At 41.5% G+C, this 13,702-nt stretch overlaps 1 protein-coding gene across 1 annotated transcript; it reads right to left on the bottom strand.

The window, feature by feature from the left end:
• Window positions 1–3,070: 3,070 nt before the first annotated feature.
• On the bottom strand, window positions 3,071–12,829 carry ankef1a (ankyrin repeat and EF-hand domain containing 1a; the record flags this gene model as incomplete). The annotated part of the gene is made up of 11 exons (XM_080047490.1): window positions 12,696–12,829; window positions 11,417–11,624; window positions 10,669–10,830; window positions 8,376–8,575; window positions 8,081–8,230; window positions 7,745–7,868; window positions 6,674–7,490; window positions 5,953–6,179; window positions 5,529–5,656; window positions 3,737–3,892; window positions 3,071–3,226 (listed from the first exon to the last, which is right to left on the bottom strand). The coding sequence occupies exons 2-11, from the start codon at window positions 11,604–11,606 to the stop codon at window positions 3,071–3,073; spliced, it is 2,310 nt and encodes a 769-aa protein (XP_079903616.1). The 5' UTR covers window positions 11,607–11,624; window positions 12,696–12,829.
• Between the last annotated feature and the right edge of the window lie 873 nt (window positions 12,830–13,702).

A 13,702-nucleotide genomic window follows, 5' to 3' on the forward strand; every position in this document is an offset into this window, starting at 1 on the left:
CCTGTGTATACTTGATTGCATACAGTAGCAGCCTATGTAATTATTGGATATTATGCATGTGTGAGCACCTCTGTGTGCATGCCTACTTCATGTAAGTAATGCTTTAATAGATCGAATTAATAACGTTTAATGTGGTAAACAGTGATAACCACTGATTGTGTGTGTGTGTGTGTGTGTGTGTGTGTGTGTGTGTGTGTGTGTGAGGGGGGGGTGTGTGTGTGTGTGTGTGTGTGTGTCTGTGTGGGGGCGTGTGTGTCCCAGTTGGTTGTTTCGGGAAGTGAAGGGAGGGTTGGAGTGCTGAGTAAGCGGCGCACTGCCAGAGCTGGGAGACTGCAGTGCTTCTGGCAGCACACACACACACACACACACACACACACACACACACACACACACACACACACACACACACACACACACACACACACACACACACACACACACACACACACACACACACACACACACACACACACACACACACACACACACACACACACACACACACACACACACACACACACACACACACACACACAGTGATCTGAGCTCAGATTGATACTCAGCAAAGAGGAGAGGGGAGGAGGAAAAGGCTCGAAACTGTAAGAAATACCCTTGGACTTACAATATGTATTTACACTCCCATTTTAGCTCAACACACATGCACTCCCACTCACACAGACACATACACATACAACACGTCATGCAATGTCTTCCTCATAGGAAGCACATCAGAGCCAAAGATAATGACACATAAACATCCATACATATACAAAATAATAGTACATACATTCACACAGGTTTACATACACGTGCACAAGAGTACAATACAACCAAGCACATTCTACACACATGCATGCACATACATAACCATAGGCTAATATATTCACATTTGAAATACTGTATAGGGAGCCTAAAATGACACATCAGGCAGAAAACGATCGTTCCTACATGTACAAACAGCCACATATATGATATACCTCTCCTTATACTCGACACATGTTCGTACAGAAATAATACAGCCTACCACGCGCACGCACACACACAGACAAGCACTCATACTGCAAGACCATATAAGCCGGAGCCCACGCCCTGACAGACACACTGCGTCACGGCCGACAATCAGTGCCGGCAGCCTTGTTTACTCCCTCTAACCTGTGTGCCACTTATTGTGCTAGAAAAGCCCTCATCTTCTCTACCCTACCGCCCACTCCTCCACCCCCCCCCCCCTCCTCTGAGTCACCCTCCGCTGCTCTTTCTCCATCCCAACCCCCACTCCTTCATCTCATCTCTATTGCCTTGCTGTGAATGGCTCTGCTGGGCTTTCAGAGATATTTTTTGTGACTATGCATGTATGTTTAAACAACCCAGGCCCTGTGATACAACCCCCCCCCCCCCCCCCCGTCCTGCGCCTGTGTATTTGATTTATATAACTGCGTCCCCCATGGACCTAGAGGACACTGCAATCTAATTTTATCTGGTGATGATGGGAGTGTGTGCATCAATGCGACATCTAACCCAGAAAAGAATGATCATATTTTTGGAGACACTGCCGATGTCCAACATCAACGACTAAAGAATTATATAACCCAAGCACCGTTCAGCTCCATACAGCCACCCTGCAGCCATTCATGCAAATCAGTTCTTCAGGGTAAGGGCAAAACAAGGATTGAGGTGTATTCTTAACCATCTCATAATCATATCCCCTTTTAAATTAACACTGGATGGGAAATCTTCCCGTTTCAAAGCAGTGTGACTGGCTAACATGGAAACAGTAAACAAACGGCTGCCATTTTGATGCGATTTTGTGCTAGAAAACACAGGAGCACCCTCCAAGTTTTCACTTGTCACAGCTTAATAAACAACCAAACCCCTGCATTGATACACTTTGCCAAACAGTGCCACATGCTGGCTTCAGCATGGAACTGCATCAGACTGGAACGCCGTCATTCTCTGCAAGCAGCTTGATGTTTTGAAGACAGTTGTAGCACCAGTCATGTGAGTTTTCCTCTTATCCCCTAATTGATTAGTAGTGTATTTGTTTTGTAAAACTACAGTACATGTGTACATACTAGGGGAGTGAGCAATATTCAAATTTATTATGAGCCCCCAGCCTCCGTCCTTTCCTCTCTCCAGCCTCCTTTCACTTGGAACAGACTCACGTCTCTGGCTGCAGCTTCATCCACTGCAGAGGCTTTAGACCAATGTCCTAACTGCAGTATCTGCTCACAGTAAAGTTTGGCTCCTGTTATTTACTCAGCAACAGTTGTAACATCAAAACTCTTCTTCTTTGGGCACTGAATACGATATCCATCTACCTTGGACTGATAGGATCCTTTTACTTAAGTCAGACTGAACAAGTGTAACCTTATAAGGTTTCTTATTACAGTTTTTAAAGGATAAGTTCACAATGTTTTAAGTCTGTCTTCTGGTGATTAAGAGATAATTTCCTTATATTCTACCAGTGACGAGGGCCTATTTGCCTTAAAAAAATATCCCAACCTATATTTGAAGCCAATGTGACTTTTTTCAATTTATGTTAGAATCAGACTGAAAGCAAGTAGGTACAAAAAAGAATCTGTATTTGTGTACAAAATATTGGTATGAAGTACATGTTTCAGTGTACTGACCAATACACACAGTTTCTGTTTTTGTTACACTTGCCAAGTAACACAAAACAGTCCCTGCAGAGAATTGTGGATATAACGTGATGATGGTGTGTACCCAGAAATATCTGTACTTTTAAGTGAGTACTCATATACTTAGTATTTGTATGATTTTGTCAATTGATTATCAATAAAAGCAGAATTTAGCCTTGGTATGATAGCATGATAAGATGATACATGTGCTATTCTACTGGCAGTTTTTGACTATGAGTAGTTCTCATACCAACTGACAAGATTAAAAACATGAGAGCTTTGATTACATAATATCCAGCTGTGTTGATTAAAGCAGCTATAATAAATCGGTTGATCCCCAAAAAAAAAAAAAATTAAAAAAAAATCCAGGGGACAGACAATAATTCCAAAATATTTTCCTGAGTGTCTGTCTCGGCCTAACCTCCTTTAGTCCTCTAGTCTGTAGTATTTTGCAGCTCCAGTGTTTTCCTCTGGATGTTCTGTCTGAAAGGCATCATCAAGTCTTCAAAGTCCACCTCCAGGGACAAGGGCTCCTTCCGTCGCTCTATCTTTGACATCAATTGGCTGGTGGTTGGCGGCTTCCCCCAAACCTGAAACAGACAGGCAAGCCAGGAAAAGATGTAGATAGATAATTACTCAGTAAGTCGGGTACAGCAGTGAACTGACGTGCTCTGGTAGAAACACAGGAGAGAAGTGACTATAACTCTACTGCCTCACTTACACTGGTTTGGTGGGAATGGAGACTGCTCAAACTGAATTTAAAGTGTCTCTTGATTTGAAATATTTTTTATCTTGGGAAATGTTACTTTTAAACAAAAGTATTGGTCATTGATCACAAAAAAAGGAAACGTACAATGACTTTGATTTGCAAAAAATGGAAACAATAATAAAGCTTTAAAACATGTAATTAAACCAGACTTGTTTATACTGTGACCCTATGCAGAAGCAACACATTTAGAACAAATAAGTTCAAACCCCTTTTTAAAGCATTCCACAGGCAGTCTAAAGGATATTTTTAATTGCATTTTAAGACAAGAGGTAGTAAGTTGTGATAAGCAGATGCTGCAGTACATTGAAACAGTAAAAATCGATGAGCCTACAGATTTTGGCACAAAGGAGACATCCACATCGTTGGTTTTCCCCGTCAGTATCCTGCTGTTCTGCATGATGACGGTCTTTGAATCCTTCTGTGGAGAAATCTTCCCTGCGGTTGCAGTCGACGTGTCTGCGCACACTGATCCTTTTGCAGAGGCACGCTGTAGGGGACACCAAGAGAGAAAGGATTACTGAACAGCGCTGGAAGGGTTTAGAAGCATCAAAAATGCAAGTGTTTGTGGATCAATTTTACTCAAAATGTGTATAATGGAACAGAATGAGAGGGGCAGGATTTGCAGAAATTGTTAAACAGAGGACATGAAACTTCTTTAGAACAATTTCAATTACTTTGGACCATGAAAAACAACAATTGTGATGACAAAATAAAATTGAGAAGTGAGGACCCCTCTCTTTCCCTCTCTAATTAGCTTACACAGACTAACATAAGCTCCAAAAAGTGCAGTTGATGCAATAGTTGTTACTTTTGAACCTGCTGCTGATGTGACTCTCTTGCCTGTAGCTGGTGCGGGTTGTTCTGGCCCTGAAGGTCCTGGATGATACTATCTGTTTCAGGCGTGTCCTTTGTTCTTTTCTAGTTACGAAACTCTCAGATCTTGAAGCCAAAGACGTCTGCTCACACTTAGGCATATTGCGTACATCTCAAGTTGTCCTCCTACTTTTATGGCAGGAACTTACTTACTTAATGGATGTCTTACATAAATATGATGGAGGTCAGTCCAAGCTATGCAGGTCAATACAGACAATCTGTCAATCACCACCGAGGGTCAATCTTAACATTTAGCTGATGTGCAAATCCCTTTAGCAGGCCATTTTTTTTGCATTTGGCTTATTTCAGGATCACAGGTTCAAAGCCATTAGTTAACATTACATTACAATAAAAAGCTTGTCCTGACGTGAAGGGTTATACATTATTTACAGTGATTCGAAGTTTATAGACTCTTCAGTTTCTTATAGTGGTGAGTTCATTTCTGTAATTCTATCAATAATGTAATTTGTCATTTAATGCCATTCTAATTTTTTTTATTAAACTCCCCGTGTGAAATTCTGTTATTTGGACATATTCTTGCCTCCCAGAACTGCTGCTTGCTGCTATATTGAACTACGAATATGCTTGATGAATTTGTGCTACAGCACCACTTGCTACTTTCCTAGTCCTGATGACAAGATCAATAAATGTTTTCATATTTTAGCTGGTTTAGTATAGGAAATGCAAACTGAAGCGCAAGCATGTTCTACTGTAGTTGTAACATAACACATCTGGTCTAATTTGCTTACAAGTTGCTCCCTTGCAGTAACCAGATCTCTGTACAAGCCTTGGGTTTCTCATGCTGAAAGAAGAAGCTGGAGTACACAGATAAAAACCTTGAGGGTTAATACCACTAATTCAAAATACAGAACACTGATGTTGCCGGGCTGCAGCTGCATTGGCAACCACTCACTGCCTCAAAGCACCTAGAGGTGATATTCTGTTTCAATATCTATGCAATAAAGGGCTGGTGTCAGACCAAACCCCTGCTGTATCTCCAGGACACAATCTTTTCAAGTTTATGACTTCTGAGAAAAAGATATAAGCCCAAGGTCCACAGTGATTTCCACAGGGATACCTTTACTGAATGAGCCTCAAAAGATTTAATAAAAAAATGAACAAAGAAAATAGTGAAATTTCAATTTCACATAAATAAACATCAAAACAAAAAAACAAGAAATATTTGAAGCCACAATATTTTAATAAGTTTGTAGGGGGCTGGTGTATAGATTTGAAAGGAGTTACTTGACCTTTTGGCCTTTCCCCCCCTTGCCCTTGTCCTTGTCCTTTGATTTAGGGAGAGAATCCATCTTTTCTTTGACCAGGTCATATATCCTGGCGTCCCCATAAGCTCTGGCGATGTCGAGGCAGTTTTGTCCTAAAGGAAAATGGTGATCAGTGAAATAACAGTAAAAGAGAGACAGCTCACCACAATAACAAAAGTGTATTTGTAAATTTGGTTTCAAGGACAGCGAGTAAACAAACATAAGTAAATGGAGTGAACTTAAAACCAAATTGAATGGCGGTTACTGTATTTACTTGTTGCTTCCTGAAAAACTTAAATTCAGTTACATGGGCATTATTTTATAATGATCTGTTAATAGCATCTATTACAAACTATTTTTTTTTTGAACACTCATATTTTTCAAATGAAGATGAATGTATATCTAGAACCTTTCTTGTTCTCTGCATTGACACTGGCCCCGGCCTTGATGAGGAAGTCCACACAGGAGAGTCGAGAGCTCTCGATGGCTCTCATGAGGGGGGTTCCGCCGCTGAGGCCCGGAGCATCCACAATGGCCCCGGAATTCACCATCAGCTCAATGAGTTCCACTTGGCCAGCTTGAGCCGCATGATGGAGGGGCGTCCAGAAGAACTGGTCACACGCTCTCACATCCGCCCTGTCAGGAACACAGGCTTTATCGTGAACTGGTCGTTAATTCTGATCTGTATTTCTTCACGTCAAAGGCTTGGGATAATATTAATTTATTAATTGTTATGAAATCAAACACTAATCATTATTTCTATACTATACTATTTATAATCTTCATTGTTCCTGCAATTGCCATTCACACTCTTATCACTGACTATCTAGTGTTACACTTTATACTTAGTAGTAGTTTTTATTGTTGTGTGATTATCATTAAAGTCAATATGACCTACTACTTTGACTATGAACAAGCCCTTTCACATCGTCACATTGTCATTTGATACACAGTTGTGCAGTAAAGAAAAAAAGAAGGGAAAAAGGCTTACAGTTGCTTTGAATTCACATTGTTGTTCACCTTTTCCACTCAACACTGATAAATGATCTTCACAAATGCAATTTAAGTTAGGAAATATTTATTCCCAATGTGTAAAACCAAAAGAGAAAAGGAAACATGATCTTTCTCACCTTCTGCCGAGGAGGTACTGGGCCACCTCAAAGTTGCCACTGGAGCAGGCCACCATCAGCGGGGTCTTGTAAAACTCATCGTGGACATTCACGGGAACCTTCTGATTGAAAGCCAGGTCCAGGGACTCCAGGTCTCCAGTTTTCACACAGTAGTTGATATTGACGAAGACCTTCTCTGGTCTTTCTATGTACCATGCGGAGTCATTCATCATGGGATGTTCTGGCGGGTGATCGTGGTCGAATCGCCGAATGTCGGAGCAGTTGTAGTAAGTCTCGATCATGAAGTGGGGCGGGCCTCCGTCTAGTCGCCGGGGCATCAGCTCTGCCGGTTGGGTGCAAATTGGCAAAGGGAGAACGAATTTACCCTTTTTCTTCCCTCCTTTTCCTCCGCCCTTTTCCTTTTTCTTTTTAGGAATGTAAGCGGAGAGGAGGAACGGTTTCTTGATGTACTTGACACCTTTGAGGAAATCGTTAATGTCAACAGGGCCGTCTTTTCCCTTCTCGTGGACTGAGATGACTTGAAGCAGCTGTTCTGCTTCAACCGGAGCTTTAAGTTCTCCTAATACCGAACTAAACGCATCGTTGGTAACTGTTTCCTTGTCCCCAAAGGCTTGCCGTAATTCGGTTTCACACTCAAAGGACCAGTCATGGAGGGTCAGGGCCCATAAATCGGACGTGGGGAATTCATCAGAGTTGTTGCCTTTGCCCTGCTGCTTCTCTGCTTTCTTCAGCTCCTTGGCTGCTGCTTTGTGACCAGCGTCTTTGGCAATCTGACGTGGCAGCAAACCTTCCTGGTTCTTCAGTTTGGGGTTACAACCTGAACACAGGGCACAGCTTTAGAAAAACATACAGACAGATATTATGTAATATATTATATTAATACATTTGCACCACTTTATTCCTCAAATACCTGACCATGACAACATATTCAAATTCCTGGCTCTACTTGTATCACAACACAGGTAAAAGCTTGTAACACATACCTAAAAAAGACTGTCTTTTTAACACGTGTAGACTGGCCTTTAAACTGGCCTTTTTTCTTTAAACTTTTGTTTGGCTCTCTGATAGTACCTCTCTGTGCCAGGAACTTGCAGCAGTTAGCATCGCCCATCACAGCAGCGTAGTGTAGAGGTGTGCTTTCCTCTAGGTTGATCACGCCCATGTCTGCCGAGTATGCAGACAGCAACTGAATAACCTGGAATACACAAAACACCAAAGAGCAACAGTTACAAATGCTACTGTCAAAAATTTGTGACAGTTAATGTGAAGTGACAATTACAGAGCTGTTATAAAATTGATCTTCTTAGTTCTTCCACTTTTATTTTTCCTACAACTTTATATATATTCATCTTCATAGTCATCTTTTTTACTGTTAAAAAGATGACACTGGGTAAGCAGATACTACACCTCAAAAAAGCCCCCCATGGCAGCATAGTGTACAGCTGTAAGGCGTTTTTTGTCCAGGGCGTTGGGGTTTCCCCCGCTCATGAGGATGGCTCTAACAAGCTGCAGGGAGCCTGCCTTGGCTGCCTCCATCAACGCTGTAATGCCAGTTTTCTAAAGAGAGGAGTCAGTGTTCAGCTGTTCAGCAGCTGCATCTCAGCTGCTGAACTTTAAATAAATAAACCATCAGTTCCATAATAATCCATGCCACTACGTCTTTTCCCACAATGCCTGTCAGTCCCCTTATGCAGTTCTTTACCTGGTTTGTTGCATTGGGGTCTGCCCCTGCACTGAGCATGATGAGACACATGGGGGTGCACTCCAGGGCTTTCTCACTCATCAGCTGGAAGATATGACTCCCCAGTTTTGATACACTATTGACGTCTGCCTTGTTCTTCAGAGCCACCTGCAGACAGCGGGTATGGCGCTGGGTGGGGTATATACAGTAGAATAGCACACCTGAAGTAGGGGAGTAAAAACGATAATTGTGCTCAGCAGTGCATGTCAGATTGGAGACAGGAAGACATGTTTTATGTTAAGGGTACAATTAAACCAGCTTGTTTTACAAGTTAGTTCAAACCCAAGTATTTGTTTGGATTAAAAAGGAACCAGCAACTGTGCATTTTAGCCATTGGTCTGCATTAAAGGTGCTCCAAGGAACTTTCAGTTTGTGTTAATTATTGCACCCCCTTTGGACAAAAGCGGAAGTGTTTTAACAATGCCAGCTATAGTTCCTGGGTGAGTGTACCCATGACAAAGGCATTAAGAAATCTATATTAAAAAAAGTAGATTTTGCACTGATACTGTAATTTATGGTCCAGACATATTTAAAAGTTCCATGTAGCACCTTTAACGCGTACACAAAGTAGAAAGTAAGCTGATGTTTACAACTATGGACTATGTGGTACTATTTATGCATGCATTACCAAGTAAATGATTAAATGGCCAAATGGAGGTCACATGATTGCCTGTCTGTGTATACGTGATGGGGTCCCTACAGGCATCACAAGTCAGGATGGCCGAGCGGTCTAAGGCGCTGCGTTCAGGTCGCAGTCTCCTCTGGAGGCGTGGGTTCGAATCCCACTTCTGACAGTAACTTTTCAAAGCCAATAGCTCTGGCCAGCTAGCACATTCAATACAGTCTGAACCTTGGTACCCATAACCGTCAAACTTGTCTTACGTTAAAAACACAATGGATTCAATTGTGTCGTTAAGCCTTTGTAAGTTCGGGTCAATGCAGGGTAAGACATCCACTGGTTCACATGTTAACAGGCTGTGTCCTATCTTACTTATTCAGGAAGGGTTTACTGGCGGCTGCTCTGTCCCCACCCGGCCCCTGATAACAGTGAGGTTAAAAAAAGACCACGTGTGACTCCAGACACTCTGGCCTAGTGGGGAAACGGCTTGGCTGTGAGTGTGGAGACAGGCCCAGCCAGTCGTGGGGGGGGGGGGGTGGGGGGGGTATCAGGTTACACAGCAGGCTTCACAGGAGAGGATCACCATGAGGGGGTGATCTGTAATTAGACGTACCCAGGTGGCATGACACACACACACACACACACACACACACACATACACACAAACCATTGTGCACACACAAATTTGACAAAAGCATGCTTTCATGCACCTCAGAACAAGTGCTTTTCTGCCAAATGTAAGCTCTGTGTGGCCATATCCTCCTCCTTCCCTCTTTTGTCCACTCACTCTTAAAAGACCCAGTGCCATTAGCAGTAACTGAAGCCCCCGGACGGACACTGAAATCGTGGTCATTATCACAATTGGTTTAAAAAGGTCCGGAAGAAGAACCAATTGGAGTTGTCCGGGATACTGCCTCATCATCAATATCTAAGCAGCACCATGCATTTTCATGAGTTGTAAAACAAGGCAAGGCATTCAGAGAGCCAACCTGCTGGTCCAAGTTGAAATGGAAAACACCTCTATTTAAGAAATCGACACTTGGAGCTCAAATGAGAATGTAGTGGAATGGAAACTGAGCCATTACCTTCGAGTGATTAGAGCAATATAAATGATTGACATTATAGGTACATTTATGTAAAATTTAGAGATGGCCAGGAATTATGGCTTTATGCACACCACTTTAAGGTGATTTGAGATTGTATATTTACCTGTTAAATTACCTCAATGTTTTTATTATTATCAACATTGTCATCTGTTAATGGTCTTCCAATTATTTAATTAATATTCTTGAATTTATATTGACAGGAGAATACCAAAAAGCATTGCTTTAATGTAACTTTTTATATAGTCTGAACCTTTAGTCGATGAACCTTCTTTAGTTCACATATTTCCACTTGTTCATTACAGTTTACCCTGCTTGCTGTTTCTACTAGAAGTTTGCTGTTTATGTGCACAGGTTTGGCTGTTCAGGTCTCTCTAACAATTTGAAGATTTCAAATCTCAGTAAAACTGCTTGAGTTAATAAAGTATTAAATGTATCATGTTCAACACTGGTCTCCCTAAGAGATCCTTTTTTCCTTAGCCCACCATGTGCCCGTGCTGTATGGAGAATATCCTTGTTTGTTGCGGCTCACCTTTGCCCTCTGCATCTTGTAGCCCTAGGTTAGCACTTCTCTCGGTCAGCAGTGTCACTATGGAATCATTGCCCAGCTCAGCGGTTAACATGACCGGGGTGCGGCCCTTCTTGTCCTGGATGTTGGCGTCGGCTCCCATGGAGAGGAGGAAGGTCACCAGGTCTGTAGGGAGTCAAGTAAGGGAGAGGGAGGGGGGTTAGAGTTACAGTTAGGAGAATTAAGTGAAATGTGAAATAGAGGTTTTGGACATTTTAAATAGCGTTAAGGTAAATTGATTATGTACAGAGTCAAATTCTAACGCTTGGGCGATCTGGGAGCAGATGCGTATCCTTGTGATTGTTGGATTCTTTGTAGGTGCAAATAGGCTATTTTCCGTTCTATTTTGTTATCCCTTAAAATGTATTTATAATCTAAGTGTCATAATGTATATCACCTAAATATTTATTATCTATTTATGTATTCATAGATGTATTTGACATTTAAGCTCCTCGGTTTATCTGTTTGATTTTCTTGTGTGACATGTGTTCTGTGTATTTGACAACCTGCTCATCATAACCAATTGCCCATAGTGGGATTAATAAAGCTGTTTGAATTAAACACACGTATTAGACTCTAAAGCCATTGTTGACCACTACCAAACATGACTTCATTTGAGAAGGATCCTATTTCTTCAGCAGGCCGGTGGAGCACCTGGTTGTCTGTAAACAGAGTGTACATAATCTGGCAGAGTGAAGAAGAGGTCCATCACCCTGGTTGTTGGCGGAGACTGCCACATGTAGCACCCCTGTGCCGTCACGCGGCTCAGTGAGATTAATGAGGTCCTTCACGCCGACGTTCACCATCTTCTCTATCTGCCCTTTATCTCCTTCATGGACGCACTGCAGCAGGCGGTAGATCTGTAGGACCTCCAGGCGGCCCTCTGCTACCGTGCCACTCATTGTGGGCTCAGACAGGGGCTGGAGGAGAAGGAAATGGATGTATCACTTTCTAACATATATGGACATGGTACTGACATGCTAATGAATTACCAACAGTTGGAACAAATGTGTGTCTTTTTTTTAAGTCAGTCATTTTTGTTCAGGTGGGTTTTGTACAGTAATGTACAGTTGGAATTACTCAATAACTTCAGATCATCACAGACGACATACGTTGTTAGTAATGACACTTAACAACATTGTAGCCCGTAGCCTGTGCAGCAAACCTGCTTAGTTTTTTTTAGCATTGTATTTTGTAGTTTTGTGTTTTTTCACACATTTTCAGCACAAGTAAGCAAGGATTATGTCACTAAATCCTAAAAACCTGTATTATTTCACAACTACTGACCTTTTAACTTGTACTGGGGTTCAGCTTACAGCAAGTTAGATTTAAGACTTTACAGACTTTAATGCCCATCAGAATGAAATTAAAGGCCAGTTTTACAATCAGCACCAAAACTGGAAAGGAAAAAAATCAACATTAATTGCTTTTTGGGGACAAGTTTGGCCACATATTGTAACCTAACATGACCTTTATGGTCCAGTGAAAAACTTAGATTATAGGCTACTTCAAGTTCAAATGCTGTTTTCTTACATAGTTTGTATGCTATTATTCTATTTCAGGTCAAAATAAGCATTCAAAATACACAATAAACCAAAAATAATAATTATCTGTCACTTTAACGTCACCAAATGACCATATCGGATTACAGGCCTACCATGCTGATTTTTTGTAGCCTATGTTGAATGTGAGACCTTTGTAAATTATATAAAAAAAGATGCTGACAATTATTATAGCCTATTTTATTGTTACGCAAAGCCAGTAGGCCTATAAAACTATTCATACAATCCTTCACCAAAAGCCTTAGTATTTTTGAAGACTTTTGACAAATTGATATTAGACATTTTAAAAGGATAATGTATTCAAGACTTTTTAGGGAACTGAATGTTAGACTATTATATGAAACAAGACAAATAACAACGTTGTAATAGTGTGTCGGCACAAACAATAGATTATTTAAAAGTCAAAGCTGCGGTCAGCATTGCACCCACCTGCTGCACGCTTGATTCAGAGGGAATGGATAACGTTAGCTAGCCGCTTCCTTGTTTGACACGCGCTTCTCAAAGTGCTGGAAAACATTCAAGTCCCAATATACACTGTAAAAATGACACTGTTTTTCACATAGCCAGCACGTCCGGACAGCGAGGACACTCACATGTATCCCGAGTGTCTTCACAGGCTCCTTCCTTTATTTTTTAAAGCAGAACCTCTAACTTTTTTTGTAAACCGAAGGAAGGAAACAAACTCAGCTCCATGGCAACGGCAAGCGTGGAAATCCCGGGAAGGACGTGTTGTGCTTTGTTGGCCTGTGATGCTGCTTTCAAGTGCTGCTGATGAGCTCGGTAACACGACCTATACGGCTCCAAGTAGGCTACACCTGTTCTGCAGCGAGGATGGATGTACATTACTGCACAACATTTTCTATATATATATTTTTCATTCAAATCCAACTAAACAAGCACAGGCCTAGGCTACATAAAAACACAGTAAACAATAATTAGCTAGCGTTATTTTTCAGCAGCCCCTAGCATCCACACTCTGTTCCCTAAACGTCACATTCTGATCTGAAATGACTGGATTCATTTTTCTGTAACCTAGAATTTATTTAGACCCTATTTCTGGAGTCCATGCAAAACTACCAGAATAAAAACTGTAGGACTACATCTACACCCAATTTTATCATGTTGGCCTAGGGCTAGGCTATCCTATCTTTATATCTCTAAGTAGGTAGAATTACCAGTTCTCTGATTGCCATTGCGTAGGCCTAGATCAATTTACATAGTCCCTGGGGATGATTTGGCTGTGTGAGTGGCAGTGAGTGGAATGACAGCTATTGAGTAGCCTACAGATAAGATTAATAGAGAGACTTGTGTTTCCTATTGATATGTAATGAATGCAAAACAATCTGATAAAAAATGGGAGGCATGCACTGTTTCCTCCAAGGGACTTCTTTAGTGTTCATGGTTCTCCAACACCGCCACAGGTCTGAGGATAAGGA

This window comes from Ammodytes marinus, assembly GCF_949987685.1.
Source record: "Ammodytes marinus genome assembly, chromosome: 19".
In the NCBI taxonomy this organism is placed as follows: Eukaryota; Metazoa; Chordata; class Actinopteri; order Uranoscopiformes; family Ammodytidae; genus Ammodytes; species Ammodytes marinus.